The sequence below is a fragment of the Engystomops pustulosus genome, chromosome 1 (genome assembly GCF_040894005.1).
Source record: "Engystomops pustulosus chromosome 1, aEngPut4.maternal, whole genome shotgun sequence".
NCBI classification, from domain to species: Eukaryota; Metazoa; Chordata; class Amphibia; order Anura; family Leptodactylidae; genus Engystomops; species Engystomops pustulosus.
The window spans coordinates 24,350,870-24,375,722 of NC_092411.1; the positions used below are offsets into that span (position 1 = coordinate 24,350,870).

The window sequence follows — 24,853 nt, forward strand, 5'->3', positions numbered from 1 at the left end:
ATCCCATAGAAGGTGAAGGTGAGCGCTCCCCAAGCGACACATTTTCGGATTTTAAATGCGGCGGTTTTTCCGAATACGTCGGGTTTTCGTTCGGCCACGCCCCCCGATTTCTGTCGCGCGCATGCCGGCCCCGATGCGCCACAATCCGATCGCGTGCGCCAAAAACCCGGGGCAATTCATGTACAAGCGGCGCAAATCGGAAATATTCGGGTAACACGTCGGGAAAACGCGAATCGGGCCCTTAGTAAATGACCCCCATTGTATCCAGGGGGTGTTTCTCTATTGGGAAGGTAGTCATGGAACATATCAAAGAAGACAAAAATTGTCTCCGGAAACTATTTCAAAAGTGTCAATAACAACTGGATTGTCCCTTGTGATGCATAGCTATTTGACGTGTTGTCCATGGTACTGAACACAGAGCACAAGGAACCTTCCCATTGGAAAAAAACTTTCCCTTGATCCAATATGGCGGCCCCCTCACCCTTTACTTGCTGGGGTATCAGATAAGTCACTTTCACTTTTGTTCCTGAATTAAAAAAATGTCATTGGCCTTTTAACACACATACATTACACTTCCCAGAAGAAAAATCACTAAAATGAGCTAAGGACAGTCAGCAAATAATTCAGAATTGTGAATAAAGCTCTGGCTTATAGTTCGGATCATAACTCGGATCATAACAGTATGGATTTTAATATATCTAAGCCAAATCTGATTTCCTAAGTTGATGGTGGCTACTGTATTTCCTCACCTAATGTTTTAAAATAACCAACTGGAGCGTTGAATGACTAGTCAGGGTGTGTTCACACGTTGCATATTGGTTGCGTTTTCATTTCGTTTTGAAACGCATTACAACACCTGAGGAGAGGTGATTTGCTTAATTACATTACTGTTTACACTTGTTAACGCAATGTTAACACATGCGTTAAAACATGGATTAAAGCGTTGATCGCATGCGATAAGATAGCGTGTAAATGCAAATGTTAACACTAATGTAATTAGGCAAATCTCCCTCTCACCTCTCCTCAGCTGTTGTAATGCGTTTTAAAACGCAATGCAAACGCAACCAAAATGCAACGTGTGAACGCAGCCTTACACTGACAGCTGCTGAAAGCTGTCAGTAAGTGGCAGATGACATCATACCTATAGAACTACAAAGTAACAAGACAAGGAGACAATTTACTATAAAGTGTCTGGAAGAAATATGGAACAAAGATTTTTAGGATGGGAAGACAATCTCTGCCATCGTATGAAAACGAATAAACATGTCCAAAAAACTCTGTAATTGCTTCAGCGTGTAACAAAAACTTTTTTTTTTTCAAAGTTGTCAAATTGTAACAAATGTGTTTAAAAAACAGGTGTTTTTTAAGTGGTTTCTTAGCTAAAAAAAAAAAAAGTTCAGTTTGTCAGGAACATGTGAACCTCAGATAACATGCATATTGACACATGCAGATAGATCTCCATAGGGAACTTCCTAGTGGGACCCTGGGCTTCTAAAAAAAACCTTATAAGAGCCTGACCATTTGCTCTGCAGAAAAAGTGCAAGTCCCCCTTTAATTTTGCATAAACCCATAAGAGAGGGGGGATATATCAATACTGGGGCTTTCTATGCCCGTTCTGATAACCTCTATGGGGGGCCGGCGGATAATGTAAGCCACGTTTAGACATCCTGTTGCATCTGTCGGGTGGGCATCATTTTGCGTAAACACTTGCAAACATTCAGGTAGGAAATATACCATCAAAAGTCAAGCATGATAAACCAGAGACATTTACACATAGATCCATGCACTGCGACTGGGGTAATCTTCTTATATTTGTTATCCAGATCCTTCTAAAATAAACTTTTAAAATTATGCTAATGAGACAGAAGGATTCCTGGCTTGGGCCCTGTCTGTGCCCCTTTCTGGAAAGTAGAAAAACCTAATTTACATAAAGCTTTTGCACAAATGGAGTTTACACCGTTATTATTGTACGTGTATGAACATATAATGTGTATGTTATATTTGTAAGAGGGGCTATAAAATAACTGCTAAATAGCAAAAAACCTGGAAACTTTAGAAAGAATGTCCCTAGAGTCCTGATGTTGTGTCCATTCTGGGCCCATTAGAGGACGAGGTACACAATGGATCAGTACCACCCCTGGTCACATCTCCATAAATAATTATATTCATTATATAGCCGTGTCCTAGCACAAAAAAATGTGCCCAAAGCACTGCAAAATCAGCTTTACATAAATATGCCTACACAGAATATCATTTGTAAATGTCTGTTTTTCGACTATTATGACCAACTACCTACTGAGAGTATCATATCTTCCTTAAATTCTTTCACAACCAATATTTCACATTTCGGTAAGGGCATTTATTGGATTGGAGGTATTCTTCAATAGACTGTAAACTGACAAAAGCGCTGGAAAAAAATTAAAAAAAACAAAAAATAAACTAAAAATAAGTCCACTCAGGAATTTTTTCTGTAACAGTCCAGTCTAAGGTTTCTTATAACCTCAGAGATCCTCCTTCTTCCTTTTTATGAGTTCTCTGACAATAGAGGCCACATCACTTTTTATGTTTTCCACAGGATCCTCGGGTCTCCATGTTTTTATGACTTGACCTTGAGCGTTCACCAAATATTTCCAGAAATTCCATCTAGGTTCTTTCTTGGTTGAATCTAAATTGAAATACAAATACAGGTACATGTCTACATTGGCTTATTCATGAGCTGAAGTAGTACATTTATTATATTTGTATTTATGCCAAATTAAAGGAAATCTACCATCAAAATCCATCATGATAAACCAGGGACTAACAGATCCAGGCACTGTGACTGTGGTAATCTTCTTATATTTGTTCTCCATGCCTTCCTTCTAAAAATCAACGTTTATCATTATGCTAATGAGCCATAAGGGTTCTGGGGTGTTACCAGAGCCCCTCAGTGCTGGAGTGTCACAGGCTGTTACAATGAGCATAGCAGGTCTTCCCTTCCCTGCACTGCTGAAAGAATACAAAGGCAGAAAGTGGAAGGAGATTAGAGGGTTGGGTGAGACATATTCTGTTTATTGCAACAGCCTTCGAATCTGCAGCACCGAGGGGCTCTAGTAACACCCCACAGAACCCTTCAGGCTCATTTGCATGATTTTTCAAGTTGCTTTTAGAAGGAAGGAGAGAAGGTAGAAGGTCATGGATAACAAATATAATTAGACGACAACAGTCACAGTGCCCAGATTTATGAAGAGGTGTCCCTGATTTATCCATGCTTGATTTTGATGGCAGATTTCTTTGAAGGTAAACATAACGAATAGATAATAAATTAGTTTTTGCTATCTGATTCATAGACAACATAAAAACATTAAGACTTCACAGCAGTGGATTGTCTCCCAGGGGAACAAAATGTTGGACATGTTAAAATGGGGGCGGTCCCCATACACATTAGTTAGATTTTTGGTTCACAAGTATGGCCACATTTAGGGTATATCAATGTGTGTGTTTAAACTGGGGAAGTGAATTTGTAAAATGAACGGTACTTGCTTGGCTTCTCCTGTGACTGCTATAGACTTTGATTGATAAGTTAAAGGAAATCTACCACCAAATCTACCACACTTACATGCCGATGTGTGCCCCCAACTTGCAGGATCCATTTTTCTCATTATGACCTTGTCTTTACAAGAAAGAAAAAGGTTTTAAAATTATGCAAATGAGCCTCAACATCTATGGAGCCCCTGAGGCTCATTCTCATGCATTTTAAAGCCTTTTTTCTTAAAAACAGAAGCAGAAGGAACTAAAAGAAGAGCAGATCCTGCCAGAGGTTGAACACACCAGCATTTAAGTGTAATTGGTTTACAATCCCTGATCCTGGTGGTAGATTTCCTTTAAAATGTAAATTAGGCAGCATGTTATAGAGCAAGGACTGTAAGCTCTTGTGAGCAGGGAACCTCACTCCTTTTGTTCCATATGAATGTTTGTACTTACAAATATAATATTACGTTACATGGATGTATCCCCTATGATTTGTAAATCACTACGAAATATAAGGGCGCTATGTAAGTAAAGATTATTATTGTTATTAGAGCACGGAAATTATTTCATGTAGTGCTAACCACTGAGCCGCCACCTACTCTATAACATGCTGCCTGCAGACAAGACATCAAGTACAATGTATTCACCAACTCCTGCTCTATAACATGCTGCCTGCAAATAGGACACTATGGAGCAGATTTATCAAGTGTCTGAAAGTCAGAATATTTCTAGTTGCCCATGGCAACCATTCACAGCTCCCCTTTAAAATATTCATGAGCACTGGTAAAATGAAAGCTGAGCTGTGATTGGTTGCCATGGACAACTGGAAATATTCTGACTTTCAGACACTTGATAAATCTGCCCCTATGTATGATATGCTCAGCTCCTTCTCTCCATAACATGCTCCTTGCAGATAGAGCACTATGTGCAATGTATTCAGCACCACCTGCTCTATAACATGCTGCCTGTAGATAGGACCCTATACACTGCCTGGCGTAGAATTGCGCTACAACTTGCTCCAGTTCCTGTCCCACTGGGGCCTATAAGTGGCAAAAGTAGTCGCAATTCCTGGATGTGCGACTTTATCAATAGATAAATAACCCATATTGTGCACAATCGGCTCAGCTCTTCCTGCTCTATAACACCCTGCCTGCAGGAAGGGGTGAAGTAATTCTCATTCAGATCTGGAGCATTGAATAACCTGAACCAAAAAAAGCAATAAAGTTATAGAGTATGGTCTTTTTGTACAAACACTCACACGGGTGTACACGACCATTCAAGTGCAGTATAAAGGATAAAGGGAATTCTAGATTGGAAACAGCAGGATGGGAGTGGAATTTTTTGGAGCTGTTTCACCTGAGTGAAGTTGGCCCCCCCACCTTGTTCAAACCAAACAAAATTGGTGTCAAACGTTTGTGCTACGTTTGTGCTGGTTTGTGCAGCAGAAATTTTCGTTTGTGCCGCTATCGTTTTTAAGATTTTAATGAAAGTTTCCAGAGGTCATCAGAGGTCAACCAGGGGGAGCTAGCAAACACATTATACTTTGGAAGAAATGAACTCTGATGACCTCTGCAAAAAAGTATGAATATATTAAAAATGATAGCGGCACAAACGAAAATTTTTGCTGCACAAACCAGCACAAACGTAGCACTAATGTTTGACACCAGTTTTGTTTGATTCCGTTAATGTGGGGGGGCTGTTTGAACTTTTGAACTTTAATTTTTTGCTCATATATTCAAAACAAAAGCAGCACAAACAAAAATTTGTGCAGCACAAACCAGCACAAACGTAGCAGAATTGTTCGGCACCAGTTTTGTTTGATTTGGGCAATGTGGGGGGGGCTGGTTGACCTCTGATGACCTCTGGAAACTTTCATTAAAATCTCGAAAACGATGGCGGCACAAACGAAAATTTCTGCTGCACAAACCAGCACAAACGTAGCACAAACGTTTGATACCAATTTTGTTTGATTTGAACAAGGTGGGGGGGCCAACTTCACTCAGGTATTTCATAGCACTGAAAGCTTTTGCCCATTACTAAAATTAAAAAAAAAAACTATTTTATGTGCAAATCTCATGGTGCCTATAAGCACCTATATGTACTAGACATATACAAAGAGAGACTATCCCTGCGTTGACTTGGGCACTACATCCACGCAACGTACATCTCGCCAAGTACCCTCGGCTTCTTCTGGGGATGGGGGAGGACAGGCACAGCTTCCTTTCAACCCCTCCTTGTGATTGACACGTGGATAAGCCTATCACAACCACTATACAATTTAATTCTTAATATACCATTGAAAAGAGCTACAATGTATTGTCATTATGTCAAACAGGTAGCCTCACGTGGAATTGGGATAATACAATCAGTATCTACTTGAACTGTTCATTATTCCACTTTTTATTTTTAATATTTTACTATCTTATAACTAACAAATATGCAGACTATCCTATTAAATTGAGTCGTTTAACCCCTTGTCTACAGGGCAAAGGAAACACTTGCGAGTGCGATGCGTTGCGTTTTAGTTTGCGTTTAACGCAAGTGGTTTTAAACAGCTGGAGTGGACATTTGCCCAAATACAATGTTGTCAACATTTCCTTTCCAAACCAGCAAGCGTTAACACTCTGTTAGCGTATGTGTTAACAAAAATGCTAAAAAACGAATGAGCTAACAAAACGTTAACGCATGTGTTACCATTGCAATAAGACATGCGTTTTGTAAACGCAATGTTGACATGGATGTAATTAGGCAAATCTCTTCAGCAGTTTGAAAACGCATGCGCAAACAAAACCCAATGCGTAAACGCAGCCTTAAGGTTTCATTTGCCCTGAAGACAAAGGGTTAAAGGATTCAATTTAATAAGATAGTAAAATATAAAAAGTGGAATAATGAACAGTTCAAGTAGATACTGATTGTATATAACTTGTATTCCATGTGAGGCTACCTGTTTGACATAATAACAATACATTGTAGCACTTTTCATTGTAGCACCTATCCACCTGTCAATCACAAGGAGGGTTGAAAGGAAGCTAGTATGAATACAAAAAATATAGATGTAGTACAAATATATAACTCATAGCTGTATACAATGTTAACAGACGCTATTTAAACATGAAAATCATCTTCACAGCACGCACACACTACACACAGCATATACACAGAGTGCAGTGACCACAGAGTGTGCGGTTAAACCCCGGCCGCAGCTCACACTCACCCGGCACTGCTCTCAGGTCCCGCCAGGATCACAACACTGGCGGCTGCTGCACAGGCCTGCAGAACATGCAGGGAGAGCATGATGAGCAGCCCGCATGTCTCGGCCAGGGCCGGCGCTCTCGCTTCGAGTCTCTACAGCGCCGTCACGGATCACAGCATCATGTGTCCTGCTGAGCGGTCTGGCGAGCAATCTTCTGATATTTACCTCCTTTGCAGCGTGCGCCGCACTGCTCAGCCTGCGCGCTACACAGAATAATTGCCGAGCGTACTTTTACACATTGCAATTATTTTGGGGGGTAATGGCGCCTCATCATGCGTCTATGACGCGTTAATGCGACCTCTGGTAATAGTCTTCTCATATTGGAAAGTGACACCATAAGGGCCCCCTAAACCTCTTGGGCCCAGGTGCGATCGCAACCTCTGCACCCCCTCAAGTTACCCCCCTGCTCCAGAGCTCCGCTGTGTTTGTGGCCAGTGTTACATATGGTGGCTTATATTAAGCCTCAGGCTGATCCCTCATACAGCCACTATTCACCCTGACTAATGCTGTTCCCTCACAAATGAAAAAGAATAAACTCTAGAACAGAAACTGTATAATAGGGGTTGTTCCTCACACCATATGAGACTCTCCTATGCTCTGACCCTTTGTATATGTATAGTATATATAAGTGCTTATAGGCACCATGACATTTACACATGGATTTTGTCTTTTTAAATTTTAGTAATAAGAATAAAAGTTAATAACAATACACTCACATCCTGTTGTTTCCAATCTATAATTCCCTTTATTTCTCTTTATTCTGTGATAGTCAACCAAAAAAAACAAAGCACGAAAAACAATTGAGATCACAAAAATGTAGCCATGTTTTACCTCACTAATACAAGACCTGTGATTGTTCATGGTCCACCCAGCCCCCTGCTGCAGGTCACCGAGGACATTGTATGGAGAGTTTCTGAATAAGTCTACATTGTTTGTTAGGACGACCTAAGTACAGACTTTGTTAAGTGATGTTCCAAGTGTGTTCCACCAGTATTTTATAGTATTCTAATGGATTACACTGCGGGAAGGTTTTAAAACGGGGTTAATATATGGGACCAAAGCCATAAGATTGGTCAGCAATATCTGATCAGGGAAGCTCTGACTCCTGACTCTATATAGGAGCAGTTCTGTATACTGTGAGCTTGTACTACCTTTCCTTAAAGGGAACCTGTCACCAGATTTTACCCCATTAAACTGCCTTCATCCTCAGAAGGTTATGAAATGTTTCCTTGAGAATTTCTATTTTTTCTTTTGAAATCTCAAAATTTACCTATAAAAAATCAACTCCAATATCATGAGAAAATGAGCAGAGAAGAGTCATATTTTCCAGAAATCAGTCAAGCTTAGAGGCTGGTGGGGGGAGCGTCAATTCAGACGCCTCGATTTTTGGTTCCAAATTCTATATTAAAGAGAATAATCTCATCTTTCCCAACAGGCTAGTGGTTCTGTGAGCTACATAAATGATTTGTAAAGCGCTGCGGAATTTCATGGCGCTATATAAATAAAGATTATTTTTATTATAACAGGAAATAAAGGCAGTCAGTTGGAAATGCAGAAAAAGATTTGGTTCCCGTCTATTTCTTTGACTGGCTGTATCTCCAATTCTGTAGCTCACAAAACCACAAGCCTTTAAAATTGTATTATTTTTAATATGACACCAAAAGCAGGGTTCTAGCTGCTACAGAACGGAATATAGGGGTGTCTGAAGTGACTCTCTCTCTGCAGCCTCAAAACTAGACTCATCTCAGGCAAGATATGACTCTAATCTGCTCATTTTTATAACTTTGGAGAAGATTTTTTTATAGGTAAATGAGAGAGGAGTGATTCTAGAAAGGACATTTTATACCGTAGCTGACGGGCTGGTAGTTTAATCCGGTCCCTTTACAGGCTGGGTATACAGGGACCCCAAAACCATGTCATATGAAAGTGATTTGGTGGCCTCTTGTCTTGGAGGCATAAAGAGGATTTTATATAACATTTTTTAAGGATTTTATGCTATCATATATCAGGTGGTAGAGATGTTCTCCCCTAAAGGTATTGGTTCTTATGGTTCCACCTTGGCCTGTGAGTAGGTCATGTATGAAGATCAGGGTTGGCTCCAGGTATCAGTAGGCCCCTGGGCGACAGAGCCTCAGTGGGCGCCTTGGCAGTAAACTCACATGGCGGCATTAAAAATTCAGAAACTAAAACAATCTCCTGTTCCCTAAAATATTCTGTTCCCTATAATATTATATTTTATATAAAGCCCCCTTATTGTTATTTCATATACAGCCCCCCTCATTGGTATTTTATATAGAGCTACTCTCAAACCCTATGCATTCATTAGATACAACCCTCCTCACCCTCATGGATTCCTAACGTACAGCCTTATGTGGGCCCCCCCAGCAGCTCCGGATCCACTCGCCCAGAAATGCCCAGCGCTGGCGCCAGCCCTGATTATTTATGTCTTATGTATATTCTTCCTATACACTCACCTACTAGGAAGCGGAATGCAGGTTCTGCTTCGGTGCCCAAAATCTTAATCTTGCCAAACATGGGGAACGTGACTCCATAATTCCCTCTAGCGAAGGCTTCTATCTCTCGGTTAGAATTTGGCTCTGATTCCCCAAACTGATTGCAGGGGAAAGCGAGGACATTGAAGTGAGCCGGCCCATACTCCCTCTGTAATTCCTGCAGCCCTTTGTAGTTTGCATCTGTGTGCTGACAGGCGCTCGCCACGTTTACAACCAGAGATGCCTGTAGGAGAAAAGAGCAGAATCTCATTGTGATGACTGTCACTGTGTAAGCTATATACAGACCCTGTCAGTACATAACGTCCAATATTCCTGGAAATTACCATTCAATTTTAGCATTTTCCTAGTCTATGGCAGTGACCTGATACAAGTGTAGACATGCAATCATATACACAACTAGATACTTTTTTGGGGTTTGTGCACATACTGTAGTTGTAATATAGTTTGTTTTACACAACCTTATTAAGAGTTATAGGAAAAGACCTAAAACTTCTAAGAACTATAATCCCATTATATAAGGGATAGATCCAAATCCAAGTGTAAACATTTTGGTATGTTGCTAGTTTATGGCAGTGATCGGATATAAGTTTACACCATCATATACACAATTAGATACATTGTTTGGGGGTTGTGCACATTGCTGTAATATAGTTTGTGTTTTACCCAACCTTATTAAAAGTTATGGGTAGAAAAATGTATAAACTTTTAAGAACTTTAATCCCAAAACATCATTATATAAGGCATAGACCCAAATCCAAGTGTAAACATTCCCCAAAATTGACAATTTGACACCAAAATGTTAGTGTAATATTACATTATGTTAAATTATATACATACTGTATATTTAGGGCACTATGCTACACACAGGAGCTATGAGGGGGTCACTTACTTTGCCTCTGTATTTGCTCAGCGATACCGTCCTCCCCTTGGAATCCTGCACTTCAAATGAGTAGAAATCTTTCCCTCTTGGTTTGAAGAATTTAAGCTGTAAAATAAATAAAGCGGCCGTGCAAACCACCATAGAGAAGAAGACGAGAAATACCTTCGCCTTTGGGGAAGAGCATTTGAAGGGGTAAGGAGGAGGCAGAGTCTCCATTTTGGAGATTTTGCAGGGAAGTTTCAGCAAGTCCCTGGAATGTAGCAGGGGAGGAGCGGAGTCTGTAACTGGAGAGCAGAGGAGGGTCCCAGGCGGAGGAGGCAGCTGGGGGCTGGAGGTGTCTATAGCCTGTGTGGCAGGACCACCGAGAGCAAGAGGAGCCGCTGATTCATGGATGTCATCCTATGTTCTACTAAAACACTAAATGATGAAATTTGATGAAAAAAGGAGAAAAACATACAAAGGCATATTAGATGTCATAGTACAGGGATGATACACACAGTGATGTCACAGTACAGAGATAATACACACAGTGATGTCACAGTACAGAGATAATACACACAGTGATGTCACAGTACAGAGATAATACACACAGTGATGTCACAGTACAGGGATAATACACACAGTGATGTCACAGTACGGGGATAATACACACAGTGATGTCACAGTACGGGGATAATACACACAGTGATGTCACAGTACGGGGATAATACACACAGTGATGTCACAGTACGGGGATAATACACACAGTGATGTCACAGTACGGGGATAATACACACAGTGATGTCACAGTACAGGGATAATACACACAGTGATGTCACAGTACAGAGATAATACACACAGAGATGTCACAGTACAGGGATAATACACACAGTGATGTCACAGTACAGGGATAATACACACAGTGATGTCACAGTACAGGGATAATACACACAGTGATGTCACAGTAAGAGATAATACACACAGTGATGTCACAGTACAGGGATAATACACACAATGATGTCACAGTACAGGGATAATACCCACAGTGATGTCACAGTACAGGGATAATACACACATTGATGTCACAGTGCAGGAATAATACACACAGTGATGTCACAGTACGTGGATAATACACACAGTGATGTCACAGTACAGGGATAATACACACAGTAATGTCACAGTACAGAGATAATACACACAGTGATGTCACAGTACAGGGATAATACACACATTGATGTCACAGTGCAGGAATAATACACACAGTGATGTCACAGTACAGGGATAATACACACAGTGATGTCACAGTACAGGGATAATACACAAAGTGATGTTGCAGCACAGATATATTACATAGTGATGTCACAGTGCAGGAATAAAACATATTGATGTCATAGTACAGAGGTAATACATGCAGTGATGTCACATTACAGGGATAATACACACAGTGATGTCATAGTACAGAGGTAATACATGCAGTGATGTCACAGTACAGGGATAATACATGTATTGAGTTTTTTTTTTAATTGTACTCATTACATTATAGAACCAGAGGGGGAAGGGTGATGTAAAAATACTGCAATCCTTTAGGTTTTAAAATAAAATATGTTTTTCTTTCAAACTTGTTTAATACAAGTAATGTTTTAAACATTTCTACACAATAGCTTGAGAGTTATGATTCTGATATATAAAATATGAATAGCTATTATTTCCTTCTCTTTTCTTCCCTTATACCAAATATGTTTGATACATTGTTTAGTCTAAATGTCATTTACAATCTATTTCTGATTACATTAGACTCCAGATATTGGAAAGATTTCATATTCAAGATTCAAAAGGAGCATCTTAAGAAGACGCGCCAGACACATTCCTGTAGCGAGCAGTCCCATTTCCTCTAGATGGCAGTATTGTCAAGCACAAGGTCAGGAGCACACTCTGAGTAACCCCTCATCCGAGCTGTCACTGGGGTCATCTGATGAATATTGGCGAACACCAGAACAGTTGGTATTATTACCATGTAAGTGTCACCGTGGTCACTTCATTTGTAATAAAATGTTATGATATTACCCCTCCAGAAAAAAAGGAAAACAACTGCAGCTCACTGATAGTACTGTAATAATGTCACAATACAGGGATAATAAAAACAGTGGTGTCATAGTACAGGAATAATGGACACAGAATTGTTATAGTAAAGAGTTAATACAATCAGCAATGTACAGGAATAACACACAGTGATGCTACAGTACAGGAACAACACACAGTGATGCTACAGTACAGGAACAACACACAGTGATGCTACAGTACAAGAACAACACACAGTGATGCTACAGTACAAGAACAACACACAGTGATTGTCACAGTTCGTGAGGGATGAACCGTCTCAGAGTCTCTTTGGGAAGAGTCTGTGGACCCTCTGGACCACCGCAGGGGTTGGTATGAGACCCGCGGTGGCAGCCAAGGTAACAAATGCAGGAAACAGTCACAACCTGAGATGACAGCAGGAACAGATGTCACAGTACAGGGGCAATACACATAGTGATGTCACAGTACAGAGATAATACACACAGTGATGTCACAGTACATGGATAATACACACAGTGATGTCACAGTACAAAGATAATACACACAGTGATGTCACAGTACAGGGATAATACACACAGTGATGTCACAGTACAGGGATAATACACACAGTGATGTCACAGTACAGGGATAATACACACACTGATGTCACAGTACAAGGATAATACACACAGTGATGTCACAGTACAAGGATAATACATACAGTGATGTCACAGTACATGGATAATACACACAGTGATGTCACAGTACAAAGATAATACACACAGTGATGTCACAGTACAGGGATAATACACACAGTGATGTCACGTCACAGTACAGGGATAATACACACAGTGATGTCACAGTACAAGGATAATACATACAGTGATGTCACAGTACAGGGATAATACACACAGTGATATCACAGTACAGGGATAATACACACAGTGATATCACAGTACAGGGATAATACATACAGTGATGTCACAGTACAGGGATAATACACACAGTGATGTCACAGTACAGAGATAATACACACAGTGATGTCCCAGTACAGGGATAATACACACAGTGATGTCACAGTACAGGGATAATACCCACAGTGATGTCACAGTACATGGAGAATACACACAGTGATGTCACAGTACAGGGATAATACACACAGTGATTTCACAGTACAGGGATAATACACACAGTGATGTCACAGTACATGGAGAATACACACAGTGATGTCACAGTACAGGGATAATACACACAGTGATGTCACAGTACATGGAGAATACACACAGTGATGTCACAGTACAGGGATAATACACACAGTGATTTCACAGTACAGGGATAATACACACAGTGATGTCACAGTACATGGAGAATACACACAGTGATGTCACAGTACAGGGATAATACACACAGTGATGTCACAGTACAGGGATAATACACAGTGATTTCACAGTACAGGGATAATACATACAGTGATATCACAGTACAGGGATAATACACACAGTGATGTCACAGTACATGGAGAATACACAGTGATGTCACAGTACAGGGATAATACACACAGTGATGTCACAGTACAGGAATAATACACACAGTGATGTCACAGTACAAGGATAATACACACAGTGATGTCACAGTACAGGGAAAATAGACACAGTGATTTCAAAGTAGGAATTTGATGCAAGCCACATCCCCCTATTGCGGCAGATATATAAAGGGGCTTATAGCTTTTGATGTATTTGTCGGGAAGCTGCTCCACCAGGCAAATAAAACTGACGTAGAAGCATTTATAAATGTCCCCCATTATGTCTATTCTAGACACCTCTAGGCTGGGACACAGTTCTTGCAGAGGTTCTGCACTGCAGTGAGAGTTGACAGTAATGGCTCAGGCTTCCGAATCTTCTGCATGAACTATTTTTGGTTGCTGGGTTCTTACACTTTATGTGAATGGTTTTAGTTTGCACTATGCTGTCTCTGCAGTGATTATATTATATATTATAATATATATATGACTTTATTATGATAACTCATTGCAAAGACTGATACAGAAAAGTATGGTAATAGTCTATAATTACATTACAGACCTCACAGATGCATCCAATGTCAATGTGATGGACTCCACTTCCAAACCGAATCAGTCAGAAGATTCTGGACCTAAGAGCATCTCTAAGAAAACCATCAGGAGGTGTCTAAATCAGAAAAAATTATCATTTCTGCAACCTCAAGTAAGTCAGATTTTCTGTAGTGACTTCCGCTCCAAAATCACTTTACAGTAAAAATCCTTATGGGATAATGCAACAAGTTCAGCCCTGCTGTCCTCTCTCATATCCTCTTCTCTACTCAGAGACCCCAGAACCAGGGACTTAGTCAGGAAAGACCTTGCAGAAAGACTAAGTCAAAAGTCCCAGGACCCAGGGCAGAAACTCTTGTATCAACTTTTAAACAGAGCTATACCCACATTATCCACTAGGTGGTGCTGATGTTTAGGCCATAGTTAGTTCCTATTAGGGGTAGCTGAGATGTAGACTACCCATCAATTAAATAGTAATGACTAAGGATTAGCGGACCCACTCATCGATTGTGTGTGTGATACTGGGGAAGTGCTCTGGTACCGGAGCTTGGGCCGGACAGGATTTTTACGTTTGAATCCGCTTATCCCAAGTAATGACCCGTACTCTCAGCATGTACTTGCCTCTTTTATACCAGACCGATTTACTAGGCATTTAGGCAGGAAAGTGGGTACAGGATGAATGATGCCATATGCTCTAATGTCGATAAAGTAAATAAAGTATACAACTCATATATATATATAGTAAAAACAATTGTGGTAGATTGATCATTATCATTCAGTCTTTATCTGAGGTTTATATATCAAATCTATGAGTGGTTTAGATAGCTTGAAAAATACCTCTGGAGGTGTTATAATGGGGTATTCCCACGGAGACAAGATTCTTAAATATACTCAGGATAACAAAATAACACATTCTCTAATTCACTGTTATTAACAAAAATACAGCATTTCACAGATATAAGTCCAACCTGAATCTATCAGTCCTGGTGTATGCAATTTTGGTTGCCTTGTGATCCGACCGAAAATCTTCTGACTATGGTCAGGTAGGGCAGATTCTTCTCATGAATAGCTTCTTCTGTCTGCATGAAGCAGGGTGATCTCTGCCTCCTGTCCCCTCCATTACACGACAACCACACAAATAAATACTTCCTGATGGGCAAGCAGCAGTGTGAGGAGACATACTCTACAAACTACAGATAAGATAAGGTCTTTATCCAGGGAAGGTACTCTGTTTGTGTTATAGCTCAGATGTAGCAAAGATGACAATGTGTCATTGTGTTTAATATCCATCTCATGAATCTCATCCTCTCATCTCTGATCCGTATCTCTTTCTCTGTGTCAGATACTAGTAGAATGTTCAGAAGCTAAATAAAAGTGTAGGTAAACCCTGTACCCTGATAATCTAAGCACATTGTCAGCTCACAACATCTAAAAGCACTAGATGGATCATGATGTGTCTGCTTAGAGAGTCCCCGATCACACTCTGGAATCTCACTGAGTGATAGGAGCTAAAACAGCAATAAAACTGAGTAAAATTGTAAAGTAATGGGGTTAAAATATCTGCAGGGATATGTTACTTTTCACTTAAAGGGAACCTGTCATCAGGTTTTCACCATTAAACCTAATTATAGTAAGAAGACTTCTGTGGGAACCTGTTTCACATTGAGTTCTTATTATAAAAAATCCGTAGCTTATATCTTTATTAAATCAATTTTTTAAAAGTAGCCTTGACCTTGCCAGGAGACTCACCAAGTCAATGACCAACATCTCCCTCAGCTCCCTCCTCCCTCACTGAAGAGAAATTCCTGAGGCATGCAGGAATAAGGAAGCTGAGGCAGATGATGGAGAAGAGGAAAAATACCCCTCATCTGGATTCACTTGATTCATCTGTAGCAAGTTGTCTGAAGTAAATAATGGAATGCCAAAAAAGTAGCAAATTTGGTGCATATTGGCAGATGCAACTATTGTGAAACATTCTGAATACTGAAAACTGACATCGTTACTATGATACATCTTCTCCCATATGTGGGGTCAAACTGCCACATTTTGCACAGAAATATAGTCTGATAAAGGGGTGGTCTTCTGGAAAGTTTTCACAGTTGTCCACTGTGACGTCTGGTGAAGCTCTCTGCATGTTACTATAGTCCCAGGCTGCAATGATCAGCTGTAAGGTGTCTGTAATGAAGCTTTATTAATAATCCTTGGTCCCATCACAGCAAAAAATTTTGAAACTCCAATTGTCATTGTCAAAAATTTCTCTGGAACTACAATTATAAAATATAGTTTCGACTTACATACAAATTCAACTTAAGAACAAACCTATAGAACGCATCTTGTATGTAACCCGGGGACTGCCTGTATATATATTTAAATAAATAATAAAAATAGATTTACTGTATTTTATTTATACATTAAAAACAAGATTCCCCAGGCTCTTATACAGCCAATAAGTATTATGTTCTGCCAAAAACACAAATGCTCAGAGTGAACGCTCATCTTTTCTTTACTTTATATTTGCAGAGATTCCTGACATCTGTGGAAGAACATAAGTTTGGAACTTCTAAACAACATAATAACATGATGCAGATTTGTGAGAAAGACTCATGTACATACAGAGGTACAAAAATATTAACTTCTCATTTTTGGCAACTAAAGTGGAGCTATAAGCCATAAAGTTCTTGCAGTGGCTACACTCAGCATTACTCTAATTTCCCTCTTCTGTATTCTGCTGAACTATGTCTTAGTTATGTCTATAGCTGAAAAACCTAGTCGATCATATGATGTGGTTTTTGGGTTTTTGTCAAGCCTTCTGCAATGCCCATATTGTGCTGATCGCCCTTTTCTTTCCCAAGTTCTGGCATTTTCTGTTCTGAAAGTGTTTGACAAAAATCTTTCTCACCAGAGGGGAAGTGGGTGGAGACTAATATCTGTCAGTCTGTGCCCTCAGGCTGAGGCCAGTTAGCTTTCCCACAGATCCCTCATGCCTTGTGTTCTCTCTCAAAGTAATTTAGCATTAAATACATTTAGTTTCCCATAAGTTAATCCACTGAACACTTAACAATGCACATACAGGATGTATATGGTGATAGCCTGGCAGCTTCCATCACACGGAGGAGCAGAGAACCTGTAATAAGTGGTATAAATCCAAGTACACCAATTACATGAAGTCTATAGCCTGTGCTGTGTGAGATCTAAGAGTTTATAGCTTATCTGCAGAGAGCTGATACTGCCAATGACAAGGTGAGGGAAGGGAGCAGCATGATGTGCAGAGAGAGAGAGACAGAGAAAGTTCTGTAGAATTACAAAATGTGATGGAGGGACTGATAGGTAACAGGGGAGATCTTGTACCTCACTATTCTGTGCAGGAGACATCTTTATCCGCTGTTCTGAACACATCCAGCTCTGCTACATAGACAGAGAACACTGTCACATGACCTCCTCCTCTGTGAGCAAGAGCCCCTCCCATGAAACTGACTTATAAACAAACTATAAACAAAGTAGGGACTCCATGGCTTATCAGCACAGACAGAGGAAGTAGCTCCTGCAGCACTGAGATAATCAAAGGGGGATAGCAAAGAAACAGCTGGATATAGGTAACAAAGATAATAGGAAAAGTTGTTTTACATCCTAAGAACTATTGATTTGTGAAAAAAACCTTTACGGTTATTCTTTAACTTTGTTATCTAGTAGAGTGGGGACTCAACAGGCATTCGAAGCATATGTGAAAAAAGTGGCAAAACCCCTTAATATTGGAGCCCCCCTTCAATATGAGCACCCTCTCTATAAAACCAGTTCTGACTGGTCGGTGCGATCCCTGTTTGTAATACAGAGATGGGCATTCATTTGGGAGGTTTGGTGAGTCATTGATTAGCCATTATATACTAAAATAATGACTGTCTTCGAAGAAATTTGTTTAAGTATCAGTACATAGACATCCCTCCAAAATATAGTATCATTACTCACAGCTTCTCAGACCCAACTATTTGTTTCTTAGCAATTGGGTTCCCAAGTATTAGAAAAAGTCCTGAATACATGAAGAAGCCATTACAAGTGTTACCAGTTGGGGTTAATCTTTACCCAGACTTACATTATCCAATCAGTCCTGACAGTGCACAGTGTCTATACTTCCATTCATTCAACAAGGAGAACACCCAGTGGGCAGTGTAGCCCATTATTATATTAAAAATACATCATTAAATTAAATTAAACCTATTTTATTTAACTCTGTAGTGTAATGTGTCTCTTTAGGCTGTCGACAGAGCAAGACAAATGTCTCACCTCGAAAATCTTTGGCTATGAACTTGTTACAGCCAGATGTGAAAATCCATTTGTCTGGACTTCGGAATGATTACTGTAAGTTCCTGTAAGTTATACCTTATTATTTCATACTTTAGTAATGTGTTTAGCTGGTCTCCTCATTAAATAACTAGAAGATGTAGGTAGGGGCCTCTGTATAATATACTTACTGTATTATCTTTATAGACAGAGACAAAGGGTTTGTGTTATATATCAGCTACACTGTTGGAAGTTAGTGTCATACAACTGCAACAAATATAAACAAATAGCAAAAAAATAGCTTGGGGCTTAAGCAGAGGAATTAGAACTTCCCTTCCCCCAGTGATTAGGTAGAGACATACAGAACCTTTCCTGTTATTTATATTGTTACTAAAAGGCATTACAAAATCCCCCCAGCAATATAATATAGCTGGTGTTAATTCCATTGTCAAGGGACGGAAGGAAGGGGTACAGCCTCTGTGCTTACCTAGAAACTTAGTCCCTGCCTACTTGCCAGACCCAGTGCTAAACCACAAGCAGCAACTGTGCAACAGTCCATACTCTGAGTATAGGCACAAAACAGATGACAAACAAACAGGGAGACAGACAGAAACATGTCAATATGATAACATCAGTATTTGTCACTTGAGGCATATCATACTCCAAAATCAGAGATGTGTTTTACTTATCTGCCTAAAAATTACTTTTCTTTTGATTCTCTAACATGTACTTTTTGTTTTCAGATCTAAACCTGTTGGACTGGAATTCAGAAAATCTTGTTGCCCTAGGACTTAAATCATCTGTGTGTATGTGGAATACGGAAAACAATAACGTAGCCCAAACTATCCCTTTACATTCTCCCTCCACGTATGTTTCATCTGTCTCATGGATAAATACTGGCTCTTGTCTGGCTGTTGGCACAAGCAACGGGGAAGTTCAGGTACTTTTGATTTAGAGTTTGGGGATGAATTTTGAATTGTTTTCAAAATTTGTAATTCTTTTGTAGTGATGGAACTTTTAATGTAAATGTACAAAGTTCATCCTGGCACCAACACCAGTTTTAGACAAAGTGAGGCCTTGGGCAAAAGTGGGGCCCGAAAATAAAACTATTTTATGAACAGTCACAGTCAGTAAGAGTCTCCTTTACCCCTGCACAATAATAACACTTTATAGTTACACACAGTAGTAGGTAAGTATCTGTAATATGGAGCTGTAGGAGAATGTTATAGGAGAGAGACAGATGATAGGGAGATGGGTGATAGAAGATAAATATGAAATATGATATAGATTTATAGATGCAGAAATATAAAGTATATTATATAGAGATAGCTAGATAGATGATAGATAGATATGAGCGATAAAGGATCAACTGATTGATTGACAGATGGATAGATAAAAGATAAAAAGACAAACCGCTAGATACATAAATGGTTAGATAGACAGATACAGGGTCAGCTCCAGTTTTCTTTAGGTCCTCAGGTGACAGAGCCTCAGTGGGCCTCTTTGCAGTCAACTCACATGGCAGCATTAAAAATTCTGAAACTAAAACAGTCTCCTGTTCCCTAGATATTTCCAAGTTTATCATACCAAACAGCCTCCTCATGGTAGTTTATATAGGCCCCCCTCTCACCCTATGGATTCATTAGATACAGCCCCCTTACCTCCATAGATTCCTTATGTACAGCTTTATGTGGGCCTCCCCAGAAAGCTCTGGGCCCAAGCACTTGCCCGGTTACGCCCAGTGCTGGTTCCGGCCCTGGACAGATATACAGATATAAAATAGACAAATTATAGCAGATAGATAACTATACGGATAGATGATAGACATATAGACCGTAGATAGATGATAAGCATCTTCACCTGGGCATTCAACCGAGGGGTATTAAAAGAGCAATATGTCCTCTACCCAGAAAAGTCCACATTCAGGGGGCCGTTTTAGGATAGGGGGCCCAGGGCAAGTTCCCAGTTTGCCGCCACCTGACTCAGGCCCTGCCTGACACATTGGGGGTCATTTACTAAGGGCCCGATTCGCGTTTTCCCGACGGGTTACCCAAATATTTCCGATTTACGCCGATTTTCCCTGTATTGCCCCAGGATTTTGGCGCACGCGATCAGATTGTGGTGCATCAGCGCCGGCATGCACGCGAAGGAAATCGGGGGGCGTGGCCAAACGAAAACCCGACGGATTCGGAAAAACCGCCACATTTAAAACAATAAAAGTGTCGCTTGGGATGCGCTTACCTTCACTTGGTCCGGCTCGGTGAACTTGAGTGCGTTCAGATGCTTTTCAGCGCAGCAGCGCCACCTGGTGGACGGCGGAGGAACTACCTTGATGAATCCCGGCCGGACCCGAATCCACCGCTGAGAAGGCGCCGCTGGATCGCGAACGGACCGGGTAAGTAAATCTGCCCCATTGTCTTATGGGCAAATAATAGGATACTGTTTTATAGATCACCTATAGCTAATGTTCTTGTGCTATGACTTTGTTGTAAAATAGGGCATGGCTCAGTGGGAAAGGAGTGTTGTTTAGTGGCAAATGTATCACCTCTGCCTGGCTGACCATGTGGATGCAGGGGAAAATGCTGAGCCAATAAGATGCCACGATTCTATCCTTTTCTTCCAGCAATAATAGGGTTCCATTTGCCAGTTCATCATCCCATCATTATGGCACCAATGTCTGTCTTGAGAAAATCTCTTGAATATTCTGTTCTTGTACAGACATGTGCATTAGCAATGAGGATAATATATAGCAGTGGTGGCGAACCTATGGCACTGGTGCCAGAGGTGGCACTCAGAGCCCTCTCTGTGGGCACTCAGGCAATCAATCTAAACAGTTCACCAGAAAGGGATAAAGGCAACCTTCTGCAGTCCAAGGAAGTCCAGGACATGCCGAGCTAAGTGCTATTTTAAAGCATCACATTCTGGGCCGCCTGAGACTAAAGGAGGAGGGAGAAGGTGTGGACAGAGCTGGATTATCATTGTAACTTCTGTTTCAGGTCACACAATTCTTAAACAAAATTTCTCCTCCTTTCTGCTGCATTGGTGTCCGGAGAGAGCCAATTCAATTGACAGAGCAGGGAGCAAGGTCCATGTTGGCACTTTACAATACATAAGCGGGTTTTCATTGTACTTTGGGCACTCGGTGTCTAAAAGGTCCGCCATCACTGATATATAGTGTTTGGATGGAAGTCCTCTATATCAATCTTCATACTATATCCAATAACAAAGTAAACAAGTAGATATGAAGTTGTTGAGTTAATACATCCGGTAATCATGGGCTTTGCTATTATTTCAGCTTTGGGACATCGAAACAGAAAAGAGACTGAGGAACATGCTGGGACACATGTCCGTGGTGGGAGCGTTAAGCTGGAATCAACACGTCGTAAGTAGGTAAGGAGACAGGTGCGATTCACTTGGATGGAAATAATTGTGACGCAAATTGTAATATTTCTAGTGCTGACCTGAGTCTTTCTTAAAAGGCTTACCTTAAGGCAAGAGAGGCATAGACTAAGCAAGATAAACATAGAAGGATCATTCAGAAAAAGTTGAAACTACTATGTGGAGGTGGAGGGGGAAGTGGTTCATGATGCAACAAGAGCCTTGTATTCCGTAATTAATGTAAGTTCCCCTTAGGGCTAATTCACATTGCTGTTTCTTATGTACATGTGGTATCCCAGTCTATAACAAGAGCAAAACTGTCTGCACACCGCCCCTCTAATAATCATTTAATTTACTTAAAAGTGTTACCGTGTGAACACATGTAGAAATAAAGTGCGCATTATCATATGATTTCCATACATCCAGTATTTAGACAAATAAGGGCAGGTGGATTGTTGACCTTGTTGAGCCTAGACATTAATGACCTATTCTTAAAGAGTTTTTCCAGTGCAGTTCTGGTTCCCATTTCAATCCAGTACTTCTGGCTATGGGCACTTCACCTGGCCAGAAGTGCTAGGGGAACATGAGACACCATTTTGGCCAATGAGTGGTCTCTCTGGATCATAAGACCTTATTGGGGTATTCCCACAAAGACAAGAATCTTAAATATACTCAGGATAACAAAATAATACATTCTCTAATTCACTGTTATTAACAAAAATACATCATTTCACAGATATAATTCCAACCTGTCTCTATCAGTCCCGGTGTTTACAATTTTGGTTTCCCTGGATATGACCGTAATTCTTCTGACTATGGTCAGATTCTTCTCATGAATAGCTTCTCTTGTCCGCACACTGCAGTACTCTCTACCTCCTACCCCTCCCCCCTGCATTACAAGACCAGCTCAGACACAGGCACTTCCTCCCGGCTAGCAGCAGTGTGCATAGACTCTACGAGCTACAGACAGATAAGGTCTTTATCTGAGGGAGGCATATAGCAGAGCTCAATCTGTGTGTGTGTTATAGGTGAGTTAGCAGAGCTGAACGTGTCATTGTGTTTTATGTCCAACTCATGGATCTCATTATCTATCATCTCTAATCTTTCTTTTTCTTTGCGTCGGATACTAGTAAAATTTTAAAAGCAAAATTAAAGTGTAGATAAACCTAGGCCCTGATAATCTAAGCACAGTGTCAGCAGACAGCATCTCATAGCACAGAGGAATCATGAAGTGTCTGTTTAGACTAGATTCCACACTTTTGAATATTACACTGACCATCACTGAGTGTTAGGAGCTAAAACAGCAATAAAACAAAGTAAAATTTTTAAGTAAGGGGTTAAAATTAGCTTTATTGTGTAAACATCACTACGGGATTAAAATTTTAACTTTCTTTCATGGGCAAAGCCCTTTTGTTCCACTGACCATGGGTGACCACTCCCTTTATTGTCCACTACATTGTCATTGGCTGAAGTGGGTCCTGTGATGCAGTGACAATCGTAGTATTGGAGTGAAATTTTTCCAGAGCAAGGTGCATATGCTTTGTTTTTTCTCCCATCCCTGTCCTGGTCTCCTAACACAGTTTATCAATATTTGTGGGATCCAACACTTGGCAATCCCTAGTGATCAATGACTGAACATGACTATTAATTCTGTCAGCTTATTGGGGGTAACGGGTGTTGGATCCTCATCTATCTTTTATTCATGAACTACCATTGTTCATTGTCTGGGAGAGAATAGAAATGCTCAGATACATAGTCATTGATATGCTTCTTATAGTTCAATATGAGGGAAATAACATATGGAGTACATCAACTTTACAGTATGTTTCCTCAATGTCACCCATGTGGCCAGTCCTGATGAGACCCATATCCTATGTTTCATTAAAACATATGTTTTTTAACTTGCATTTATTAATATTTCCATAAGATGTTTTTAAGACATGGTGGAGACCACCAAACCATATAATTGGGGCGGCTGACAAATCAAAACAAAGCAGGGAGAAGCATCAAAGGGGATGAGTTGGTTGGGGTAGGGAACAGGAATATTAAGTGGGACTATTTAGTTGGCCGAAGCACGGAGCATAGCATCAAGGCAGGACAAGTTAAGGTGCGAAAAAACAAGTTGTCATTCTTTTGTTTGGAAGTTGGGAGCCCATGTGACCAAAAGTTGCAGATTCTATGTGGGCTTTCAGGTATCTCAGTATTTTCAGTAGGTGAAAGATTAAAGACGTTCTTCAAGGTTGTGTAGTTTTTTCTTAAGTGTTCACGGCACAGGAAATAGAAAGAGGTAAGTGGTGGAGGCGGAGCATATGGCGGTGTGTGAACTGCTACCTCTAGGTTTTCCCTTCCACCATGAGAGCCTGATAATGAAACTTATGATACACTCGTTCAAAGAAACTTGTAACCTGCTCCCAGAAGCTTTGAATGTGGGGACACTCCCAAAAGCAGTAAAAAAGATCAACCTCCGCTCCGAACACGTTGGATAAGTAGGAGAAGGCCAGTTGTCCATTTTATAACTCTTGCCAAAAATACTTTTTTCCTACTTCCTTAAAAAGCAGCTCTATTGGCTTCTTGGAGGACCTTGTGTCAACAGTATTTTCCCTGTGCCTCCACAAGACGCCCATGTGGCCTCAAAGTAGGGCCGTGTGTAAATCTTGTGTCATCTGTTTTTGTGGATTCCATAAAAAAAGGGCGGTTGTTACCTAGCAGCCCACGGCAAACACGGATGAGACACGGTGACGCACTGTGGAGGTCATTTACTAAGGGACCGATTCGCGTTATTGCGACGTGTTACCCGAATATTTCCGATTTGCGCCGGCTTTCCCTGTATTGCCCCGTGATTTTGGTGCACGCGATCGGATTGTGGCGCATCGGCAACGGCATGCATGCGACAGAAATCGGGGGGTCGTGGCCGTAAAAAAACCCCGACAGATTCGGAA

The 24,853-nt window shown here is 40.6% G+C and overlaps 2 protein-coding genes across 6 annotated transcripts in view; one reads left to right on the top strand and one right to left on the bottom strand.

The window, feature by feature from the left end:
• The window catches only part of CDC20B (cell division cycle 20B), a 36,127-nt gene that overhangs the window by 4,500 nt on the left and 6,774 nt on the right, over positions 1–24,853 (top strand). For all 4 annotated transcript variants that reach the window (XR_011853177.1, XM_072136143.1, XM_072136135.1 and 1 more), the window contains exons 3-8: positions 11,930–12,149; positions 14,273–14,415; positions 16,782–16,878; positions 18,510–18,614; positions 19,280–19,476; positions 21,832–21,926. Coding sequence is in view for 3 of the 4 variants with exons in the window: in XM_072136143.1 (XP_071992244.1) it covers positions 11,930–12,149; positions 14,273–14,415; positions 16,782–16,878; positions 18,510–18,614; positions 19,280–19,476; positions 21,832–21,926 (857 nt within the window). In the remaining variant the exon portion in view is untranslated. The remainder of the gene's footprint in view (positions 1–11,929; positions 12,150–14,272; positions 14,416–16,781; positions 16,879–18,509; positions 18,615–19,279; positions 19,477–21,831; positions 21,927–24,853) is intronic.
• On the bottom strand, positions 1,181–10,428 carry GPX8 (glutathione peroxidase 8 (putative)). 2 transcript variants are annotated; one of them, XM_072136160.1, is made up of 3 exons: positions 10,166–10,428; positions 9,238–9,499; positions 1,991–2,665 (listed from the first exon to the last, which is right to left on the bottom strand). In XM_072136160.1, the coding sequence occupies exons 1-3, from the start codon at positions 10,370–10,372 to the stop codon at positions 2,502–2,504; spliced, it is 633 nt and encodes a 210-aa protein (XP_071992261.1). In that variant the 5' UTR covers positions 10,373–10,428; the 3' UTR covers positions 1,991–2,501. The 2 variants fall into 2 exon arrangements, with proteins under 2 accessions (XP_071992270.1, XP_071992261.1); XM_072136169.1 differs by lacking the exon at positions 9,238–9,499 and having other exon boundaries at positions 1,181–2,665.

Bases quoted from the DNA above. Each gene is read 5' to 3' on its own strand.
- GPX8 (XM_072136160.1), bottom strand. From the start codon at position 10,372: ATGGAGACTCTGCCTCCTCCTTACCCCTTCAAATGCTCTTCCCCAAAG. The intron at 9,500-10,165 runs GTAAGTGACCCC...TTTCTCCTACAG, and splicing joins TGAGCAAATACAGAGGCAAA to GCATCTCTGGTTGTAAACGT. The intron at 2,666-9,237 runs GTGAGTGTATAG...ATTTCAATTTAG, and splicing joins TGCATTCCGCTTCCTAGTAG to ATTCAACCAAGAAAGAACCT.